The 24,591-nt window shown below is 33.6% G+C and overlaps 2 protein-coding genes across 2 annotated transcripts in view; one reads left to right on the top strand and one right to left on the bottom strand.

Moving 5' to 3' along the window:
- Positions 1 to 73: 73 nt before the first annotated feature.
- LOC108903561 (coiled-coil domain-containing protein 39-like) lies at positions 74 to 15,795 on the bottom strand. The gene is made up of 10 exons (XM_018705784.1): positions 15,583 to 15,795; positions 13,604 to 14,021; positions 13,043 to 13,344; positions 11,355 to 11,786; positions 5,158 to 5,286; positions 4,808 to 5,101; positions 4,369 to 4,744; positions 3,987 to 4,094; positions 429 to 619; positions 74 to 374 (listed from the first exon to the last, which is right to left on the bottom strand). The coding sequence occupies exons 1-10, from the start codon at positions 15,793 to 15,795 to the stop codon at positions 93 to 95; spliced, it is 2,745 nt and encodes a 914-aa protein (XP_018561300.1). The 3' UTR covers positions 74 to 92.
- A 2,300-nt stretch (positions 15,796 to 18,095) lies between these two features.
- Positions 18,096 to 24,591, top strand: part of LOC108903560 (zinc finger protein 271-like) — an 8,094-nt gene continuing 1,598 nt past the window's right edge. Inside the window, exons 1-3 of the mRNA XM_023457464.1 lie at positions 18,096 to 18,890; positions 18,996 to 19,193; positions 21,299 to 21,820. Of these exons, the coding sequence (XP_023313232.1) occupies positions 18,128 to 18,890; positions 18,996 to 19,193; positions 21,299 to 21,820 (1,483 nt within the window). The 5' untranslated portion in view covers positions 18,096 to 18,127. The remainder of the gene's footprint in view (positions 18,891 to 18,995; positions 19,194 to 21,298; positions 21,821 to 24,591) is intronic.

The following is a 24,591-nucleotide window of genomic DNA, read 5'->3' as shown; positions in this document are numbered from 1 at the left end:
CGTTTGTTAAATGTATTGTATCATATTTTTTATTCATGTAGAATTTAAAAAACAGTACCAAACAGTAAAAAGTCCTTTGAAATAAATAATATTCATATATTCAGGGCCAGATTAACTTTCTTTACATTGTGTTCGCTGCTTGTCGAGGAACTAATCGGCGTGACCGGCTGCTTCGGGGAGCCGGAACTGTGCGAAATACGTCCGGACGAATTGCTGCTGCTCCAGGTAACTTTCTTCTCCGGCAAGGAGATGTTGTGTTCAGATATGTAACGGTTTACTAACGGACCTATCTCCGGGTACAGTCCGCACATCTCCATCAGCTTCTGTAAAACGAGTTTGTTCCCCACTTTCATCAGTTTTATCTCGAAATCCCTCTGGAAATTAAGAAATATCAAAAATACAACAATCTAAACTTTTTACTTACTTACGTTGTACTTGGATATGTCTCGTTGGCCAAGTTTCTTTAACAACTTTTTTATTTGGGCTTGTGCTCTTTTCAGTTTCTCCGCTTTATCCATTTCTTGTTTCTGGATCATGTCAAATTCGTCCTCTAGTTGTGACACGCTTTCCTTCATTCGCTCTTCCAAGTCGTTTTTCACTTTTATTTCGTTTCGTAATGCTTAAAATCAATAACAGTCATTTTAACGAAAGAAGTTTAAACAATTTAAGCAATCAGGTGTCTCGTCACATACCAATTTGATTTCGTTAGATCATAGTCCGACTTTATTCGATAAATTGGCCGTAAACACTGCCAAATTTTAAACCAAAATCTATCTATCAATTACACAATACATAATGTTCATATCTGTTGATAAAATGGGCGGTGAATAGGTGACAAAAGTTTTATTCAATTTGTAACATTAAAAAAACAAGGAAAGTTATTACAAGTATGAAAAAAAATGTTGGTTGATAGCTTTCAAGACCAGTAATCTGAATACTTAAGAGGGCTCTATAGCAAATAGGCAACCAGCAATACATTTTTATAGATTTTATTACACAGTTTGTATAAATATGAATCAATGCTCAAATAACAGACTTTTCTCCATTCTAATGCAAATTTTCTATAAAATGGAGTTAGTTTGAGACTCAAATTACTTGTAAAGAAATTTGTAATTTGCTGCTTTTGAACAAGCGGCATCGTAAATTACAAATTTATTTACACCAAAAAGCTATTTGAGTTTCAAACTAAGTCCATTTTACAGAAAATCTGCGTTAAAATGGGGGAAAGTTGGTTATTTGTACATTAATTCATATTTAGACAAACTGTGTGATAAAATCTATAAAAATGTATTGCTGGTTGCCTATTTGAAATAGAGCCTTCTATAGATAATTATTTTTGAGGTGGTTTCACCGCTTCTCCTTTGTTTTATTTTCTAGCCTCCAAATCCAAGCAACAGAGGGCCTACATGACCTCTGTGCTTGAGACCTACGAAACTCTTAATCTGCCACTGCTAATAGTGATAGAATAGCACCCCTTGAAGTTAATGGTATAAGGTATAATATAAATTAGTAAGGACATACTTTTTTACAAATAAGCTTAAAAGGACAAAAAATGGTGGCCTTGAGCAAGTCGACCATATTCAAAGGGAGTAGATTTTTCCTTGTTCTGTGGGTCTATGACTACGGACTATGAATTTTAAATTTCTAAGGCTAAATAATTACAAGTTTATATCAAATAAATTTGAAACTTCACTAAAACACATCATGCAAAAGTAATTAAATGTACATCTATAGCAGATTCACGAATAGAAAACACAGATTATGCAGATGTAAACAAATACCGCCTTACTGATTTGTATTATACTGTTGATTTATTATTTTGTTCAAATAAAACTGAAAATTACTTCTCTAATACAGATAATGCAGCATCAACTACTTCACAAACAACATAAAAACTGATTACATAGATGAAAGCAAACACCGCCATGTTGTAAAGAAGTAGATTGCAGAATTTAAGAATATTTTATTAAATAAATGCGTTGAAGTAATAAAAAATCTAAATATCTTCAATACAATACAAATTAAGATAGTTCCATATGCACAATATACGAAAAAAACTCTGTATTCATTAGGTACAGGGTGATTCACTATATTTTGACCTCTCCTATAACTTTTTTGTTTTAAGAGTTATTAAAAAATGTGAAATACAAAGGTTGCACGATTTTTTATGAATTTTTCGAAAATGATAGTAGAAAAACAAATGAGGTCCAAACAAAATGGCTGCGGATGTTAACTTTGTTAATTTAAATGTAACACCCTGTATATTTTTAAATATTTGGATAGAACGTTCTCTGTCGAGCATAGTCATATACCTAGGATTTGTTGGGTCCATCTCTAACAATAAGCCAGATGCCTACTATTAAAAAAAGAAAACAAGGTCGATATGTCAAAATACTCGTATATTACAAGTAAATCTGTAAATCTTTACGAAACTGGAAAAAAGAAAGAAATGCTTCAAAGAAGTCTAACAATTACAAGATATCTTATCTTCTTAATAAAAAACCTTCTTTTCTTTTTTTAATGGTATCTCGTTTATTGCTAGAGAAGGATCCAACAAACCTTATATGACTATGCTCGACAGAGAACGTTCTATCCAAATATTTAAAAATATATAGGGTGTTCCATTTAAATTAACAAAGTTAACATCCGCGGCCATTTTGTTTGGACTTCATTTGTTTATCTACTATCATTTTCGAAAAATTCATAAAAAATCGTACAACTTTTGTATTTCACATTTTTTTATAACTAAAGACAAAAAAGTTAATGGGGGGGAGGGGTTAAAATATGCATGCTGCTGAAAAAAAAATATCATTTTGTAATGCAAAAGTTATTTTGACTTTTTTGATAAAAATAAGCAATTTTAAAAATGCCAGATTTAGATAAATGTAGAATTTATGTACTTATTGTACCTAATTTCCTTTATTTCGCACAATTTAATAACAGTTTACAAACTTTGGCAACTTTGACACTTCTCAATAACAAAATGTAAGCTAAGCTAACTTAACCTTTCAAATAACTCCTCCCGTGAATTAGCGTGTCCGTTTATATACAGGGTGGTCCAGATTTTAATAGACAAACTTCAGGAATGTACTAAACAACAAAATTAACATCACTTTGCTCAATGCATAGGGTTACCAGATCTATTTCGTGACAGACCCGGAGACATGGCCAGTTTGTACATAATTGATGCCTAAAAAAAGAAAAGGTTATGCAAATGCAATCAGGGAGACAAATTGTTTTCGTTGTATAATTGATGTCAAAAAAAGGGACGGAATCAGGAAATGATGAAATCACGATTTTTCCGCAACAAAAAAAACCCGGAGTCCGAAGATCTATGCATATAGGCGCAGAAAGCCACCGTTACAGGGCGTTAAAATTAACAAAAATAAATCAATTTTTTTAAATATCGGGAAAACCGCTTCATCAAATTTATACAAATACAGAACTAGGAGAAATATTTGAAAAAAAATGTGTATCAAATTTGGATAAATTTAATGAAGCGTTTTTTTAGACATTTAAAAAAAATGTTTTATGTTTGTATCTCATAAACAGTGGCTTTTTGCGCCCAAGTTCATGAGTAAAGTGATTTTTGTTGTTTAGTACTTTCCCGAAGTTTGTCTATTAAAATCTGGACCACCCTGTATTTTTCTTTGTTTCACGAAACCATGGGTTTCTAAGACCATGATAGAAAGAAACAAAAAATATTCTATAAACATCATGAAACAAATAATAAGTATAAAGCAACAGAATTTCGCTACGTTATTTATATAAGTATTTAAGTGAAATGTAAGTCAAAATAGAAGCTAAACACCTTCCAACTAAATAATGACCATAAATAAATAAAGCAGAAAAAAATATTACCGTTGTCAAAATTGCTACATTTTAAAATTACAAACAAATAAATAATAATTTTCTTAACAAAATTTGGTTGTGATTTAGTAATATTTGTGGCAGAACCATGCGACGAGAAAAAAGTACATACTTACCTTGTAGTTCTTCTTTAATTCTGGTTAATTTTTTCCTATATTCCCTCAGAGTATTATTTGTTTTGTTCAGGTCTTCCTCCAAAGCTTTCATCTCTTGCACTTCCTGGTCTAAAAATATTTGTATTTGAAGTTAACTAAGATTTAACTAAGTTGAGTTTGGTTGCCAAGATACGACAAATTTGACTGGCTGTTGTTAAGGGATTTAGTTAAGTCGAGTTTAAATCCCTCGATATTATTTATCTGAGGATATTGCGGAAACAACTACCATGCGGGTTAATGCTCCGATCAGCATTGACTTATAGCCGCAACATCTGTTGAACATATTATGCTTATGATAAACATACTCTAATAACCCATTGCACACATAAGAAATAAGTTTTACCGTCATCTTTAATAGGGGCAAGGCTCCGTTTGAACGCGACATTGGTGAGGTTCACAATCTTCAGGGTATTCTCCATAGCCACTATCTCCTTTTCGGCCGTCTTGATCTTCTGATCGAGAAGGTCGCCTTCCTCCTGCAGTATAAGCTTCTCCTGCGCATACTTGATCCTGAAATTGGTGACTGATATGGGCTGACCATCCTCGTCTTGGCCCAGGGACGACAGAAACATGTGGTACTTCTTCTGATGCTGCTCTATTTTGAGCCGGCTCAGAGCGATTTCGGTCTTCAGTCTACCCCTGTCTTCGTCCAGGTTCCGACGTTTGGCTAGAAGAATCATTTTGTTGGTGTTGATCTCCAGCTGTCTCTCCCTCATCACCTAAAAGTAGTTTTATTTCGTTTTCAGTTGTCACTGCATTCACATTTCTCAGTATGTTTTTACCTGATCTAAGTTTAATCTGAGTTTCTCCATGTTGAAAATCATTTTGTCCTCCTTTTTCATGTCGTTTTCGATGTGGTTGATCCTCAGTCGCATCATGTTCTCCTCGACCTGTTTCTCTTGAGTTACTTTCTTCGCAGCGGCGATATGTTTCTTGCTGATCTCGTTCTCGAGCAAGTGTTGCTCACATTTATCCCTCAAGAACGCCAGTTGCTCTTTATCCATGTCCATGGCTGTATTCAGTTTGCCCATCTCCTCTCGCAGCTTGTCTACTTGGATCTGTAAGGTGTGCTGCACCTGAAAGTAAAGCGGAAAATGCGGACAAGTGTTGATCAGAGCAAATATGAGCTTACCGCCTTATGGTTTGTTAGGGTCTCTTCTAACTCCAGGATTGCCTTTTCCTTTTCTTCTGCGTTGTCGTCTTCTATGGCTTCGTATTCAAGAGCTAGGAGTCTCTTTTCAAATTCATCGATTCGAAATTCCTGAGAGGGAAGGACATTATAAGAGAATAAATATACATATTTTTTTAATACACAATCTCAACTTTATGTACGATTGAGTGTTTTTTAGCCGTATTTGTCATTTTAAATAAGTAGGTACCATGTAACTCTGAAATGTAATAAGTAACACAATAAGGTACCTATATATGTACTACAAACCGAATAATTACCTACTTGAACACGTGATCCTAAAAAAAACTCATATTCACTTATAAAACAGTGAAAACGTAAAGAATAGGTATTAAAGTTAGGTTATTGATCGAACAGTACGGTAGGTCAAGATCACTCTCGATAAACCTTTGTGGGTCAGCGATCAGTAGTGATCCGAAAAAGAGTTGAAATAATTATTTGAAAATATTATTTTTTTTTTTCAACTTAAATGTGCATTTAATTTTTTTTAATAGCATATTCGTATTCTACTCACTTTTCCCTATCTCCCCTTAAAATTAGTGACTGAAACACCTTATACATTTAACATTCCGACAAAAAAAAATAAATTGGAAAATTATAATTTTTTTTATTTCATTTTGGAGATAAAGACACATTTTTGCAGTTTTTCGTATCTATCATCTACATTGTTTTTCATCAATACCGTAAAGTACTAATTAAAATTCTTAAGGGCAAAGCTAGAAATATCATTAACAATAAGATAATCAATGCGTCTTCGAATTTCTTAAATAACGGTGCCACTTGTTCAGAAATTACTTTTAACACTAAACATATTTTTTTATTGTTTTACTGCGTTTGCAAAATAATTAGGCCGTTCATCTCGCAAGCATTTTTAGATAGACTGTTAGTAATATATATGACATTTTTAATGATAAATAATGTGCCGTTTTCTCGAAAAACGACATAATATCAATATACAGGGTAGGAAAGTACCGATGGTCTAACAGAAGTTACATGAGAGCGATAAAGTAAGCCACAGAAATCCATGTGATGAAGGCGTCTAATAGTCAACGCCCATTTCGCCCTTCCACAAATAAGAAGTGGATCTTATTCCACTTTCCTACAATGTATTGATACATACAACAAAAGTTATATCTATAAAAATAAAATCAAAATGACAATTGCAATTGCAATTGAAACTTGAAACTCTAATAATAAATAACTTTATGAAAACTCATGCCAATTTTAAGTCCAGTTTGGGAAATTGGTTTAAAAAAAATAATAATAAACTTAACTTTTATTGTATCGTCCTTAAAAGAATAAATTTTATACAATTTCTCTAATCCCATGAATTTTCTAGAAGAGTACATTTTTCGAATTTTCAATTTGCATTAAATTGCAAACAAAGAAAAAATTAAAAGAGTAAAAAGTAATATTTTGATAATGAAGTTTGGAACTTATATGCACCATTTTCTAAGGAATGATTTTTATGCTCACAAGGAGAATTTTCATGATGAGATCTCGAAAAGATTTGTACGTATTTTTGCAAAATATTTTTCCACATAATCAACTGATAGATACAACACCTGTTTTTAAATTTTTGTCAAAATTAAATTTTCTAATTCATAATGATGTAATTTTATGAAAAATGAGAATTAGCAGAAAAATAAAAACAGGGCTATTTGTATCTATCATTTGATTACGAAAAAAATTTTTTGCAAATATACAATTTACCCAAAAAAAATTTGGAAATAGATGCGTCATAAAATATGGAGTCAATATCGTAAAAATTTTTTTTGTAAAATCCGTACAGTTTCCGAGAAAAAATTTATTGAAGTTGCTGGTCTACTGTAGTCTCTAGCGTCATCAGAAGCATTCTATTCTATTCTATTCTCCACGTAGCCACAAGCGATTCCGAATATTGAAATCCGATAATCCGATTTTATTTACATTAGTGTTTACAATAGTTTTTTTCGTGACAAAAATAGCTTACGTATGTAAAGCAACTCGGAATTGATAGATATCGTTTTAATTTATGATGAAGCTAGACAACATGTGTGTTATGGTGAAGTAAGACAACATTTGTGTGAGTTTGTAGAAACTGGGTAAGATGGGCCCAAATGTGTTTACACGTCGGCGGACAAAACTTTGAACAGCTGTTGTAANAAATTATAATTTTTTTTATTTCATTTTGGAGATATAGACACATTTTTGCAGTTTTTCGTATCTATCATCTACATTGTTTTTCATCAATACCGTAAAGTACTAATTAAAATTCTTAAGGGCAAAGCTAGAAATATCATTAACAATAAGATAATCAATGCGTCTTCGAATTTCTTAAATAACGGTGCCACTTGTTCAGAAATTACTTTTAACACTAAACATATTTTTTTATTGTTTTACTGCGTTTGCAAAATAATTAGGCCGTTCATCTCGCAAGCATTTTTAGATAGACTGTTAGTAATATATATGACATTTTTAATGATAAATAATGTGCCGTTTTCTCGAAAAACGACATAATATCAATATACAGGGTAGGAAAGTACCGATGGTCTATCAGAAGTTACATGAGAGCGATAAAGTAAGCCACAGAAATCCATGTGATAGACAAGGATGGCTATAATGAAGGCGTCTAATAGTCAACGTCCATTTCGCCCTTCCACAAATAAGAAGTGGATCTTATTCCACTTTCCTACAATGTATTGATACATACAACAAAAGTTATATCTATAAAAATAAAATCAAAATGACAATTGCAATTGCAATTGAAACTTGAAACTCTAATAATAAATAACTTTATGAAAACTCATGCCAATTTTAAGTCCAGTTTGGGAAATTGGTTTAAAAAAAATAATAATAAACTTAACTTTTATTGTATCGTCCTTAAAAGAATAAATTTTATACAATTTCTCTAATCCCATGAATTTTCTAGAAGAGTACATTTTTCGAATTTTCAATTTGCATTAAATTGCAAACAAAGAAAAAATTAAAAGAGTAAAAAGTAATATTTTGATAATGAAGTTTGGAACTTATATGCACCATTTTCTAAGGAATGATTTTTATGCTCACAAGGAGAATTTTCATGATGAGATCTCGAAAAGATTTGTACGTATTTTTGCAAAATATTTTTCCACATAATCAACTGATAGATACAACACCTGTTTTTAAATTTTTGTCAAAATTAAATTTTCTAATTCATAATGATGTAATTTTATGAAAAATGAGAATTAGCAGAAAAATAAAAACAGGGCTATTTGTATCTATCATTTGATTACGAAAAAAATTTTTTGCAAATATACAATTTACCCAAAAAAAATTTGGAAATAGATGCGTCATAAAATATGGAGTCAATATCGTAAAAATTTTTTTTGTAAAATCCGTACAGTTTCCGAGAAAAAATTTATTGAAGTTGCTGGTCTACTGTAGTCTCTAGCGTCATCAGAAGCATTCTATTCTATTCTATTCTCCACGTAGCCACAAGCGATTCCGAATATTGAAATCCGATAATCCGATTTTATTTACATTAGTGTTTACAATAGTTTTTTTCGTGACAAAAATAGCTTACGTATGTAAAGCAACTCGGAATTGATAGATATCGTTTTAATTTATGATGAAGCTAGACAACATGTGTGTTATGGTGAAGTAAGACAACATTTGTGTGAGTTTGTAGAAACTGGGTAAGATGGGCCCAAATGTGTTTACACGTCAGCGGACAAAACTTTGAACAGCTGTTGTAACATCAGGTATGTCAAATTATTTTATTAATTAAAACCATAAATCAATTTTATTCATTAAGAATAACAATAGCGGCAAAAGCAGTGAATTTGTTGATATAAAATAGGTGTTATAAATTTTTTTAAATTTTTTGTCCATTTTTTATTACACTTTGCGGCCGTGCCAGTCGCCGACTGCATATTTTGCCTTGCGCAAGGTCACGTTTTACAGTGGACCAGTTTCCAGTGTCGTGCGGAAGTGTATTTTTAAATCAGCTTCGAACAGCTTTTTTTGATTTTGCTTATACAAAATTGTATTTGTAAGAATTCCCTGTTTAGTACATTCAAAATTTTTTTTGGGTAAGTTCTGAATCACCCTGTACGTGTAACACTTTTCAAGAGCTCAAAGTGGCAACACCTAATTTAATTTAATTTTTTACCTCACAATTTTCTTCCGGAATTTTTTATTCATGTAAGTTCTTCCGAGTCTAGAAATCGTTCCCTAAAGAATGATATGGTTACCATGCTTTTGTTCCAAAATATCTGTATCGTGTACAGGCTGGTCCAATTTCGATGGGATTTCAGGGTATCTCAGAAACTACTAAAGATATGATAAATCTGACACCACGTTCTCGAGCTCGATTTTCATGGCAAACTCGACTGTCAAATCAGAAATTTGCTATCTTCATTTGTTTCTGAGTTACAGGGCGTTTCTCGTTATTGTGACACTTTTGAACATGTCTGTATCTCAGCTGTTAAATAAGTTAGAGTTAAAGTGAAAACTGCTCAAGACTAATTCTTTGGCGTAGAATTGAATGCCGGTATTAGATTTTTAGTAGGTCTTAAGATTCCGGAGTTATGACCCAAAGTTATAATTTTTTAAATGGAAATCGTAGCTGGTTATGACCTAAAAAAATGGAGATTTTTTTTTGCTTTTCAGCAATATACCACATGCTATAGTTATTTTTCCAAACACAGAAGATACGGGGTGTTTTATATATAAATTCGATCCTTTTTTACATTTTAATATGGCTGGCTATGAAAATACATACACAACTATAATTCTTACTTTTACAAAACTCATATCTGTAAAAATATGACGTTTATTTAAAATATACATTACAGATAAGAAAAGACAGAGTTTTCAAATTTTTATTCCACTTCAACTGAAGTTACAATATTAAACGTAAATTAAACAATAGTAAGTACCTACATCAATAAAAACTTTCAAAAATGATAGCTAAATGTTCAAATTGCCGTCCCTCAACTGTCACACATTTCACGCATCTTCTGGCAACGCTTCGGGTAGCATTCATTAAATGTATAGGTATTTGAAATATTATTAAAAGGAATTTTAAATATAATGTCTTTTAGAAAACCTCAAAGGAAAAAGTCCAACGGACTCAAATCAGGTAACCTAGCTGGCCATCTGATCGGTCCGTTTGTTCCTATCCACCTATCTCCTAAAATTTCGTTAGTATTATATTATCACACGAGTATATGTTGTGCATTTAAAATAAATGTCATATTTTTACAACAGATATGACTTTTGTAAAAGTAAGAATTATAGTTTTATCTGTATTTTCATAGCCGGTCATATTAAAAAGGAAAAAAAATATAATTTATATATAAAACACCCCGTATCTCCCGTGTTTGTAAAAATAACTATAGCATGTGATAAATTGCTGAAAAGCGGAAAAAAATCTCTATTTTTTTAGGTCATAACCAGCTACGATTTCCATTTAAAAAATATAACTTTGGGTCATAACTCCGGAATCTTAAGAAATACTAAAAATCTAATACCGGCATTCAATTCTACGCCAAAGAATTAGGCTTGAGCAGTTTTCACTTTAACTCTAACTTATTTAACAGCTGAGATACAGACATGTTCAAAAATGTTACAATAACGAGAAACGCCCTGTAACTTAGAAACAAATAAAGATAGCAAATTTCCGATCTGACAGTCGAGTTTGCCATGAAAATCGAGCTCGAGAACGTGGTGTCAGATTTATCATATCTTTAATAGTTTCTGAAATACCCTGAATTCCCATCGAAAATGGACCAGCCTGTACTGTATTGCTAAAATAAAAATTAATATTGAATTCTGTAATTCAATATTTATTGTTTCAAAAAGTGATAATTCTACAGAGGAGACAGTATTTCTAAGATTGGAGACAAAATATTTTTCTCGACATACCTATATTAAAAAAAATATGGGCATTTAACAATATATTCCGTTTTACTGAACTTTCCCTTTGAATATATGTTTTTTTTTTAATATTTCTCACATATTTGTGTATCTATTTAAATATTTAGGATAAAATATTGTATTTTGAACATTGTTTACCACTATCCGGTTTGATATAACAGTGGTTTATTTTCTTTTTTGTCTCCATTCCCAAAAAGGTTACGCACTATGTGCCTGACGAAGAAACCAAAAAAAATTACCATGTTGTAAACGACCTCCTTGAACTTCTCCAGCTCCGTCGATTCGCAACGAATCCTCTTCCGCAGCTGCGTGCAGATCAGCGTTGTGTTGCTAACCTCCATCTCCAGCGATTTACCGATCGTGATTTGATCCTTGTACGCCTTGTCGCTCCGGTACAGTTGGCTGTTGATTTTTTCCGTGTCGGACACGTAGATGTTGTACAGCTTCTCCTCCATGTCCACCATCTTCTCGATGTTCCTGAGCTTCTCCGCCGAGCTCGTGTTGGAGTCTTTCATCTCCTCCAGCTTCTGGATCAGCTTCTCTATGTCCTCCTCGAATTTAACACATCTAGACTCCGTCTGCTGGATGGTGTCCGCCACGAATCGCCGCTTCAGCCTTTCGTTCTCCAGTTGTTGAGCGCTCGACGCTACTTCGCGCTTCAAGGCCTGGAGCTGCAATATGGAAAATTATACTTGTTAGGGATGTTCCACAGTGCTCTATAATATCTGTATATAGGGTGATTCACATACCCCCTGGCCCGAGAATTATGATAATAGAAAGATTTTTTTGATTATGTAAAGTGTAAATCCGGCAATTTCATTTCCATAACAAAATAGCAGCGGTGTCAGATGTGCACCAAGGCTCACACAGTATGAGCCAAGTGTGTCACACTTGGGGCCACTGTATATGCAACATATTTTTAAATAATGTTAACAGGTGCTTATCCCAATGTAAATTTTTAGTATTCGCAAACGACTTGAAACTGTTCTCAATTATGAAGGAAATAGATCCCTATAAAATAAGCAATACTGTTGAATCCAAAACGGATAAGGGTCCTGAAGTAGGAAGCCATGGACTCCAAAGATTTGTGTCTTTGAGAAATAACACAACTGTACTTCTAGCTGAAGTACATGCCATTGAGTTATGCCTTCTAGAAGGGGATATAAAGGCAAACAGATCTCCGACAGCCAAACAGCAATAAAGACTTCGACAAGATAAGAGATTATTTCAGGACTGAGACTGCCTCCAAGTTGTTTCTTTGGCTACCCACAATGGGGTGATACTTATATGGGTGCCGGGGCATGAAGAAATATTCGGCAGAAGCAGATATCCTAGCAAGAAAAGATTTGCAATAACTTTTATAGGTCCTGAATCTGCTTTCGACTATCAAAACATCTGTTGCATTGGAGATATATACCGATGCATATACACAGTAAATTTATGGTCAAGAACCCATCGAATAAACTGAGCAAGTGTCAAATCAAGCAGATTATAGTTCAGGTTTGATAATTGATCACAGTAATCTGGGAAAACATCTATATACAACGTACCTATGGACCCTTATAATGGACAAAAGTTAGTGAGGAGATTTCAAAACCTGATGAAGACAACAAACCTCTTCACATAAAGGATATGTACAGCAATGCAATAAGGCCACATGTTGCAGTATTGGGTGAACCATCAGCTCTTACTACCTATACCTATTAATGTGACGTCAGTCTTCAAGGTTATCTACAATTACGAAAAAAGTTCCATAGGTCTTGGCGTCATCTGGGAGCTCTACAAAATATTCCGTTATCAAATTAATAGACTAGGAAGTTTTGTGAATCAACGAATATATCTTCAATGTTTCTTGACTTTTTGTCTATTTTGACGAAAGGGATCAGCCATAAAAGTTTATCGCTGTTACACCTCTGCGTACGCGTACCTCGCTGTTCATTGTCAGCAAGTCCTGCGCTAAATCGTCGCAGTCCCTCCTCAACCTCGAATTTAAGGCGTTCAAACTCTCCATTTCCAAGTCGAGCTCGTGGTTGTTCCTCTTCTCGTTGTTGAGGAAGACGTTTTCCTCGTCTAACTTTTCCTTATGCCTCTCAATGAGTTCTTGAGTGCCGATTATGTGTTCTTGAGTCTTCACCACGTCTTCGTCGCGCCGCTGCAACATTTTAACCGCTTCCTTCCACCGCTTCACCAAGTCGTCGCGTTCCTTTTCTTGTTGTTTAAGGGCTTTCCCTGTAACATAACAAAGTGGCCTGAGCATCAGGAAACTATTACGATGATGATAACAGTGATGATGATGATGATGATGATGATGATAATCATGACAAAGATTAAGACGACGATGATGAAGACGAACATTTTACCAGCATCAAACACGAACATATTTTCCAAGCTTTTTCAAGTAATCTGAACGTCCTTAAAACATAACTAGAAGTACACGAAAAAAAAATGTTCTATACCTAAATCGTGGTAGGAAGGAATCAACATTTACCTGTGCGATCAATGACCATCTCATTATTACGCAGTTCGGCCACGATCTTTAACAAAGCCTTCCTCTTCCTGTCGCTCTCCACCTGCAACAGCTGCCTCCTGGCCTCCAGGTCGTTGTACTTCCTCGCGTCCTCCGTGGAGAACTTCTTGACGAGCTCGATGTCGTCGTCCCTCTTCTTCAGCGTCTCCTCCCAGGCTTTCAGGGCTTCGGCGTCCCACTCCGTTTCCGTCTTTAGCTTTTCGGCTTTCGCCATGTTCTTCTGCAGGTCGGACTTCTTTCCCTCCTGGAACTGCTCCAGCTCCTGGAGTTCTTTCATCAGCCTCTTCAAGTCGTTCTGGACGTTGGTCTTCTCGGCTTTGGTGAGGTGGTAGTAGTGCTCCGCGGTTTCGAGCTGTTGCCGCTGGGCAGTGATGAGTTTCTGAAAAAGAGGTTTTGTGAGATGTGTGCTGGGAAACTAGCGAACAAACAAATAATTTCTCATCTACTAGTGCAGAATAAAATAATTGAAGAATAGTTTATTAGAAATCAACAGCATTTTTTATAGACAGATATTAGTTAATATAAACTAAAAATCGATTAAAAACAATATTTGTACTTATGTATCTATTAAAACGGTAAGTCTCGTTTTATTAATAGTTTCTAGAGATTATTAAGTGGTAAATTCAATTTTTCAAAATAAATAAGTTAAAGTTAAATAAAACAATTATAAGATTATACTTTGTTTTCATTACAGAAACGTGTGTCTTTTATTGTGAATATTGTTAGTGGAGCACCGGGCCCGCGCGCGTTCGTGAACGCCGCCCTCGATCGCGCGTAAGATTTTTTAAGTGAATTTGAAACGTTCAAGTCAAAAATCTCGCGTGCGACGGGAGCGACCTTCACGCGCATGCGCGGGCCCAGCGGTCCTTCTCCCGTGTGCAGACAGTTCATTATCGTTAACTTTTACTGCTGCTAGCGCGTGTATTACATGAACTATCAATGTAAAACTTTCTGAAAATAAAAGTTCAATCCTTTCTTTAATAGTCTCTAAAATCCCGGTCCGATACGTCCTATAGTTAATTAATACCTAATTAACATTATCAAAAAAAAGTTATCTTGAGAACAAAGAAGGGTAGGTGATCTCTCTTTTTTTAAAAATTACCGCAAAAATAAGCTGTATTTAATCCAAAAAGAGCGAATTCCCGAGCGGATTTTGCCTGACCCTGGGACAATTTGTTTATAACGCTAATTTGGCAATTTAGCGTTGCTTCTTTTGATTTAGTCTTTTGATATTATCATTCTACATACCCTTCCCCGCCATAAACTCCAATAAAATGTCTATTAATATTTTTTTTAAGTTTAAGCTCAAATTCGACTGCAGTAAAAACAAAGTATTGAAGTTTGCTCTCAAAATTTTTATTAAACAAATGTGATAATCTAAAGGTTAAAGTACATTATAGCTTCTATAAGTTAACTTCTTTGATTTGTTTTAAATAAAAGTTCAAATTTTCTGTTTTACAGCAAAACCAAACACTATTCTCTAAATTGAAGCATTATTTGTTTGTATTTTGAACTTTATTGCATGTCGTGACAATAGCATCACACTCGATATTTTAATTTTGACGTTTGAATGAACAAAGACATAGACATATTGAAAAGGGACAAACTAGAAACAACTTATTGTAAAAATAACCGGGAAAGAATCATTTTTGAATTGATCAATCATCCTTTGCGAAAAAAAGAAAAGAAAAGTTGCTGAAAAGAAGCTACCAAAGTATTCTAACCTTAAGCTTGACAGTTTTATCAAAGTTGTGGCATTAAAATGACCTGACCTGACGGCCTAAGTAATACTTCTGTAAGCTTTGTACATTTTATCTTGGGTTGCCCTGTAGAGTAGAGATACGAAACATAACACTGTATATTTTTACAGTTTCTTACGAACCAATCTAATTTAGTAAATAAACTCATTATTTTATATTTACGTGTCTAACTGCACTTACCTGATTTTGATCATTTTCCTGGCCTACGTACTTGATATGATCCTTAAGCCCTTCCAACCTAGAAGTGGCCCTGTCTAGTTCATTATTCGCTTTAGTTTTTCGAAGAGATAGTCTGGCGACTTGCTCCTCTAAAGCCTTGTTTTCGGCATTGGCGATGGGTATTTGGAAACCGTCGTCCCAGCCGAGCTTTGTCAGAATCTCCTCCAGATCCATGACAGCTTTTGTGTTCAAGACATTCAGTAAATGACGTACTCGAAGGAAGTATGCAGTGTTGCTTGTCCGAGCGTTATTGTTTGTTGTTTCTATGGCGATGGGAATCTAGAAGTTTAGTCGATATGGGATTTGGCCCTGCTTCTCGGTAATTTCTCTACAGGTGAAATAAAGTGCGTAACATTTTCACACAAGTAGATAGTTCAGGAGCAAAAAGAAAAGATGTTATTATAGAGGATGTATTTCCTAAGAGGATTCTAAAGGCTAGACGTGAGTTTTTGATCAACTACTCCAGAACAACTATTCACATAAAATTTGATTAAAAACTAATTGTGATGATGGAATTAGAATAAGTCTAAGTAGTTTCAACTGACAAAAAAATGTATTTTATTGACGTATGACGTTAAGTATGTTTAGTTTTTCTCCTCTTAAATACAACTATCGGAATCAAGCGAAACGGAATTTTTTTAGGGGTAAGGCCCTGAAAGCCCATCATTTATTTAACAACTATTGGTTTCCCTTTGCTGCGAACGCCTGGCCTGCTATGATTTTTTATAAGGGTGCATTTTTGCAGAAAAACATATTGGGAATTTTTTTATCGAAAAAAGAACACCACAAAATAGTTGTGTACCAAACTTGTAAAAAGAATATTTATTGATCTTTATTCATTCATTTATTAAATGAGAAATAGTTTTGTCAATAATGGAAAATTTTTACTGTATATTTTCAAACCATCGTCTTAAATAAGTATACTTTCTTGTTATTCCAAACAACTGTTATTTCATTGCATTTTTTTTTTAGTTCACTTGTCGAATACAAGTTTAAAAATCTAGAAGGCTTTGAAAGTGCCTGGGATGAAGAATCGGCCAATAAATTATACTACTGATTGTAATTGGAATGGCGAAGTCCCCTTATACGATATTTTCATAATTTAAACATTTTAGCTAAAATTTTTACAAATTTAGGCCAAAATCACGCTCTATTATTTATTAGGTGAAATCAATAGTGTCTGTAATTGGTTATTTTTTATGCTCAAGCATTTTTCGTGACTGAAATAGAAACTTCTGGAAAATTCAAGTTTACATAAAAACCTTCTTTCGCATTAATAAATTGATAAGATTTGTTATACTGTCATTTTAAGAGATTTTGATGAAGACTATAAATGCAACACTTTACCGTAGAAGAACCAAATTTGGTACATGATTTAAGTTTATTGCTGGTCTTGCTTTGACTATGATTTAAAGTCAACTGAAGCACTACAAGGTGTTCATTGGGGATGTTCATGACGTACATACTGGGCAAACTTAAGCAACAAATCCCTGAGGTCATTGTGAATAAAAAATATACGTGAGTTCGATTCTCCATGGTTACAGAGCTATGGACCTTTAATCTCGTTGGCTATGAACATGGTAGTTGATGAAACAAGTGGTTGCTGAGATTTCAAAATTTATAAACGTTAGTTTATGTAGTAAATTGTGTGAACGTGTTTCTAGTAATACCTTTTGTGTCAACATACCTGTACTGTTTGCAAACGAAGACCATTAATTTATATTTATGGATTTTGCGATGGAATTTCGCAAGTTGCCTGTAGAGAGTATCAACGACAATTTCCAAATATAAGAGTGATAAACCGTCAAACATTTGATTCTGTGTTTCGACGTCGCACAGATGGTCTGATGCGAATCCCCATTTCAAAAAAGATACTACTTTTTAACGACGATTTTCTATAAACGTCTGGTGTGGCATAATTGATAATCAACATTTTGTGACATACATCTTTTGAGTTTTTTTAGTATATGTCTTGTACCACATTGTAAAATTGTATTTACAAAAAATATACTGTTAACATTGCCGAAAACTCACCACTTTTGGGATAAACGCAATTGACTGTCCAACAAACAACAGTTTTTGTGTGTACAATGAAATTTTACGTTATAATACAAGATATATTCTCTCCAAATTGTTTGTACTCATTCCTTTCTATATATTTTTTCCGCTGAATAAACAACTTGCCGTCTCTTTGTCATCATACTATCAATGTAAGTGTACTAAAATTTTTAAACTTACTAATTTTCGTTTACATTTAAAGTGAAAATAAATTGATTTTCCGAGGATTCACGATATTTTTATTCTCAAAGGCTTAGCACCTAGCCATTTTTCCTAAACCGGATCTGTACCGTCGTCTCTAATTTTAGCCAGAGCGCGATTCCAAATCCACACGTTAGCATCTCCCAATCAAAAATAGAACACTGAATTTTGTAAATATAAGACTGCCCACGTCACGAACTATTCGGTATATTCGCCTCGCGTCCGATATGTGTTGAGAGCTCTCACGATGGAAATAAAGCTGTTGTCGTGCCCTTTGTGCCTAAAACCGCACTTCGAGGGGGTGGATGCCTTGAGGTCTACCCTGGTCAGCGTGGCTACGTCCCATCTCTCCTGTCCAGTGTGTTCCGAAGTTTTGTTGGGGTTAGACAAGTTAACCATACACTTGTTCAGTCACATAAACAACGTCGCCGTACCCACGACGCACCACGACAATGTCCACGAGGAGATTAACAAGAGCATCGACAACATCTCCAAGAGGAACAAGAAACCGGAAAGCAAAGCCGTCAGGACGATCGCGCCTTCCAAAATAGAAGAGGAGGTGATAAAATGTGATATTTGCAACTTCTGCTTCACGGACAAGAATATCTTGGACATGCACCTGAAACTCCTCCACCAAACCATCCCGGATAAGAAAACTGGGAACTACAGCTACCACTGCCATTTGTGCAGCAAAAAATTTAGGATGCGCGGCAGTCTTATGGTTCACTTGAGGGTGGCACACTACGGTTTCGCGCACCACCACGGTGATGGAGACGCTTGTGAAAGGAAAAAACACTGTGCTTCTTCTACCGGATCAGAAGAAAGGGTGAAAGAAGAAAAGGAAGCAAGTGCGCCGCTACCAAACCAGCTACCTTCCCTTCTTTCGCCAGTTCCGCAGCAGAAGAATGGACAGATAAAAGTGCAGGATAATAAGCAGTGGGAGTGTGATGTTTGCTCGAAGATGTTTACCACCAAATATTTTTTGAAGAAGCATAAGAGACTGCACACAGGTAAATTCGTTTTTACGGCGTTGATCCTGCTTGTATACCAAATCCTAATATATCACTCCGTCTATCACACAAATTGAAGATAATTTGTGTTTATTCTCTTTTTAGGAGAGATGCCCTACTGTTGCGCCCTATGCAACAAATCCTTCACCTTTCAGCAGTCCTACCACAAGCATATGCTCTACCATTCATCGGAAAAACCTTATGTTTGTAATGAATGTGGAAGAGCTTTCAAAGAACTGTCAACGCTACAAAACCACGCGAGGATACATTCTGGAGAGAGACCTTTTGGTTGTGAGACTTGTGGTAATGCATTTCTTTAGTTGGTTCAGAAGTTCATTTTTCTGCGAAAACAAATACGAATATATTCTACAGTTTTGAAATGAATTGGAGTTATAATTTAGTAATTTTTTAATCGTCCACAGACATATAACTGGTTTCCTTAATATTTTTTATTGATTTAATCTTAAACTATCCAAATGTCCTGTTTGAATACATAAAGGTAAAAATAAATTTTTGACGATTGTCAACCGGAATAAAGATCATTTTAAAAAATATGTTATTGATGAAATAACAAAAAATGCTTAGATATTCTGTGACGAATTTAATGGATAACATTTAATTAAAAGAAGTTGAAGCGCACTCATTTGTTTTTAATATTTTTTACTCAACTTTCGCGCCAAACCTGTTCGTAAAAGCTTTTAGGTTAAGTCATAATTTAATGTTATATCCTAAAATAAAAAGATAAGTTTTATATCAGCCTTAAAAGTGTGTATGTTTGGTAATTTGTTTGTTCTAAGACTACGCATTGTGAATGTCAAAATAAACGTTTAACTATATACAGAGTATTTTGGAAAAAGGTATCACAAATTTAAAAACTGATGGATTATCGAAAAATGAAGAAAATTCTTTCTGCGAACCATGGGTCTTTTGTTTTTGAGATAAAGATAGTAATTTTTTTTACATCAAATATTGGCCATATTTTTTCCAAAAAACCAGTATAATGGCCGGAAATTAGTAGGCCATACCTCAAATACTGATGGCAATAAATTTATTTATATCAAGTTACAACAAGATCAAGAATTTTCAATATAATATAATATGACACATTGAAAAAAAACTTAACCTAACTTAACCTTCAAAGGTCACACTAGTGCGAATTCGCACCATCGTTTTTTTTTAAACAGCTGGCATTTCTTAGGTGGTAGGTGCCGAGGGTTCCCCCACCACAATAATTCCTTCTATAGCCCAAATAGTCGAGCCGTACCACAGCTGGACTCAGTCTGTTATTGTCGGCCAAACTAGAGAAAAGTCTGATCGGTGCGAACGAAAAATCTCGTCTAAGCGAGTCGATACTTCAAATCTTATAGATAATATTGTTTGAATTAGTATTTTTATAGAAAAGAGTGCAAAATAAACAACAATGTACAGAAAAGTAGATAAAAATCAATTCAAAAAATGCCTATGTTTGAGATATTGATATGGAGAAGGGGTAGTTTTTCTTAAAAATACAGACTTTGAAATTTAAAATCCTTTTTTTTACTTTTTCTCTAGCAATTATTTATAAAAGAAATACGAATTTTAAAAAGTCATTTTTCGAAAAATATTTTTTTTTCAATCGTAACTAAGTAAAATAAAAATAGAATAGAATTATTTGTGACATGGCACATATTTAAAAAAGTGCCTCTAAAATATAAAATTTTACGATATCTGGGGTAATAAGGTAAGATAGGAGGATTATGTTAAATTTACCGAAAATGTAAAATCGCTCTGTAGCTCGAAAACGATAAAATATACCACCCGGTACATATTTTCACTATCTACCCCTGAAATTATTTCTATTCCACGTAGAAAGGTCCTCAAAAACAGAAGACTCTTGGTCCATAGGAAGAGATTTGTTCTATCAGCCTCAGAATTTGAAGTACTTTTTTTCCAAAACACCCTATTTAGGTATTTGCAATATATAAATTATTGTTTATAGACCAACATCTCACATGAAGATTAGAGAAAAATTACTGAGAGATAAAGTTAACATTGCTTTAAATTTGTATATAGACTTACACAGTTTTGCACGGTTGTTAGAAGAAAAACCAAACTTCTGTAATGACACTTCATTATTTTAGCTGCTTTTCTGACGTTCTTCTGGATGTTAGTCAGTTGCACAGTGTCAGTATTTAATTCTCTTTAATTGTAAATAGTTAATAAATAATTGTGTTACACATTTCTTCCTTTCTTATATATTATAAGGAGTTTTGTATATTGTACATCTAAATAACAGCCTTTTATTACTCCACTTCATTCCAAAACAGGCCATAGAATTGAAATTAATAATTTTTCACAATTTATCATTTTGACGCTTTCCACGAACATGAAAAATTTATTACATAAACCTAGATCTATTTCTTTGGCAGGAAAGCGCTTTAGACAAAGGGTATCCTACCTAGTCCACAGAAGAATTCACACGGGTGTCATGCCTTACAAGTGTACAGCTTGCAACAAGAGTTTCCGGTACAAAGTCAGCCAAAGGTCCCACAAGTGTCCGATGAATCCCCCCGGTTCGGTGGTTCGAATACCAGACTCGGACAAACCACCGGAAGTCGGCGCTGCGACGCCTAATAGCGCCCAAAACAACGGAAAATGTATCATGTCGGTGGATCTCAACACTGGCAGCATAAACATGATATCTGATCAAGATAAGGAGCAAGGAGGGATGTTTCCTGCGGATGGGAGATTGCAGGAAAACGCGCAGATGCAGAAAGAGTCCATAGTTTTGAACAATAACGAACAGATCGAGATCAGATACAGCAAAGCCGATCTACAATCGGCAATGAGCAAATCTCAGATACCTGAAGGGGTAGAGAAAGTAGAGGAGAATAATATCGAGGAGAATTGTTCGAAGAATATTATTAGAGATTGTCAAGAGAATACCCTGAGTAAGTTTAAAAAATTAAATAAAAACCACCTGGTTGTTTAGATAGAATATTTTTAAAAATATTTGTTATATTTGTTTGTTTGTTTGTGATAGTAGCGGAAGTCGAATATCAAGATTCCATAAAACAGTCGCATGCGTTACTTAAATATTTCTTTAATATTTAAGATCGAAAAAATGCATCAGACGAAAGTTGCAGATTTTGTCGAGATGATGATTTTTTGGCACTTATTTCCGCGACACCCTTTATATACTGTATGCTGTATAGTATTACAAAAAATCAACATCTTAACTGGTCCTTAGTGTAAGGGATTTATTTATTTAAAATATCTTTGTTTTTCCGGTGTTGCAGAAATAAGTAATTATATAAAAGAAATTATAAAATTCGCCACGAACAAATAATTTTTTTAAACCATTGTTTCCACGCTGCTTAGTGCCGATAGCATTAAAAATATTACCTTTATACTTTGCCAAATCTCTGTTTTATATTTATTCGATGCCAAATATTTTGACAAGGATTGTAGATAACTGCATGTATCATAATTCATAAATTAACATGACACAATTCTGGCAGGGTTCTTTTGTAGAATATCCCTGTCCGAGGTGATAAAATGTACAGGGTGAGTCAGATTTAATGTCAGGCCCGGCAACATGTGATTGCCTTTTGGAAGTAAATAATATAAATAATATTTCGTATTTCATATGAATAAGTTGTCAAAAATGCACCCTTCTCAAGATAAGATAAAGTTTGAAAACTTCTGTTTAAGGAAGATATTTAAATTAAATTTGGTACACATCATGCTTGGCAGCCTTTTTACGCTGTAAAATCAAATCTCTCCAGCAACCATATCCCATATAGTACATGATGTACAGGGTTAATCACTATAATCTGACAATTTATTGTGAGTTTATTGTTGAAATTACAAAAATGTTTTTAATACAAAAGTTTTAGCTAGGTATTTTATGATTTTTTATAATACAATATTAGAAAAAGCAATTGAATAATGGAAATTACTAAATTAATTTTTTTTAATGGAACACCCTATATTATTAGCGCATCAGTACTTAGCTTTGTTAAATTTTTCTCTTTTCAAAAATATGTAATATGTTTCTGTTTAATTCAAGACTTTTCGACATATTTCAATTTAAAACTATTTTTGAAAAAATAGAATAGACACGCGGAACAAACAAATGACTTTGACAGAAGTTTATTTATCATCATTAATTTATTTCCTATAACAAACTATTTTAACAAAGAAATAATGTTTAGTGAGAACGAATAATTTGAAGTTATCTGTTTATTTTATTATAATAATAAAAATCATTCTTAACTTTAACAGAATTTTAATAGTTAATAAAAACCAACTAAAACACAAATGGTCACAGATGCTTAATGTGACCGTCATTATTATTGATGCACTTCGTATAATCCTCATTAATTTTCAGAACTGCATTTAGTATGAAATGGGAATTAAATTCACTTAAATTTTGTATACATTTATTTATCAACTTTATGTCTTAGTTCATCTAAGTTTACACTAGTTTCCTTATAAACCTCGTTTTTTAAGTAATCCCGTAGAAAATTGTCCAAGGGTGTAAGGTCTGGGCTATTTGAAGGCCATTGAGTATTTCCTCCATTTTTCAAGCGCAGCATTTCTTTGCAGCATTCTAATCGCTGAATTTTTTGATTTTGGGTGAGTTTTTGGACCGGCATCGTGTTATAGAGACGGTATTTATATTTATTATGTAACGTTCTAATAATTTTACTTTGGCTTATTTCTAACTGTCAGCTCTGCATATACTGTGGCCTTTCTACAATAATTTAATATTTGAATGAATATTTGTTTACCTTGAAAATATAGTAATATAGTTAGTTCTAATTCTTCATTTGGAATAATTGTTCGTTTCTGTCTTCTAAGAGATTTTGTTTCTCTAAAGCGTCGCTTAATGTCGTAAAATGCAGCTTGAGATGGAATTGGTAACCCGGAATGCAAACGAGCATACTTGACGCGCGCTGCATTCACATTATTATTATTCTTGTTAAAATAAAAGGATTAGTTCAAAATTTTCGTTCTCACTAAACACTATTTCTTTGTTAAAATAGTTTGTTATAGGAAATAAATTAATAAAGATAAATAAACTTCTGTCAAAGTCAAAGTCATTTGTTTGTTCGCGTGCCTCATCCATAGCCACTGCGATCCGTCAGACATAAATAGTGACCGCAAAAAACCTGTGATTTTCGCCCGTTTTTTCACAATTCACAGACAATTAAAAAAAATACATAAAAATATGTTTTTGGTCGCAAATTACTTGTCGTAAAAAACTGAAATGAGCATAGCTTTTAGTATTTTGAAAATTTAAAAAATCACCCCTACTTAGGGGTTGAAAAAATGCCAAAAATGAAGAATTTGAATATTACCAATTGATATAATAGGCCAATCATTATAGTTTTTTTTCGGGAAAAAAATACTATTAGAAGTTTCTCTGCGGAATATTATTCAGAAACGTGTTACAAACAAAATATCAAAAAATCAACTCGAGACTAGTTGGGAAACTTTGTTAAAACAATGGTCAAAATTATGGAAAAGTGGTTTTTCGACTGGCGTAAAAAACTGTTATTCATAGAGAAAAAAAGGTTTATACAAAAAAGGTAGGTATTAAATAAATTTGTAAAATAAGACAAGTCCGATTAAATTCCGATAATTTGTTTATGCGCAAGAGCTCAAAAATGGTCGAAATTGTCCACTTTTTTCAATTGCTAATAATTAATGCAAT

This window comes from Anoplophora glabripennis, unplaced genomic scaffold (genome assembly GCF_000390285.2).
Source record: "Anoplophora glabripennis isolate ALB-LARVAE unplaced genomic scaffold, Agla_2.0 scaffold127, whole genome shotgun sequence".
In the NCBI taxonomy this organism is placed as follows: domain Eukaryota; kingdom Metazoa; phylum Arthropoda; class Insecta; order Coleoptera; family Cerambycidae; genus Anoplophora; species Anoplophora glabripennis.
The sequence above is the reverse complement of the archived record's forward strand: the minus strand, read 5'-3'. Positions and strand labels throughout refer to the sequence as shown.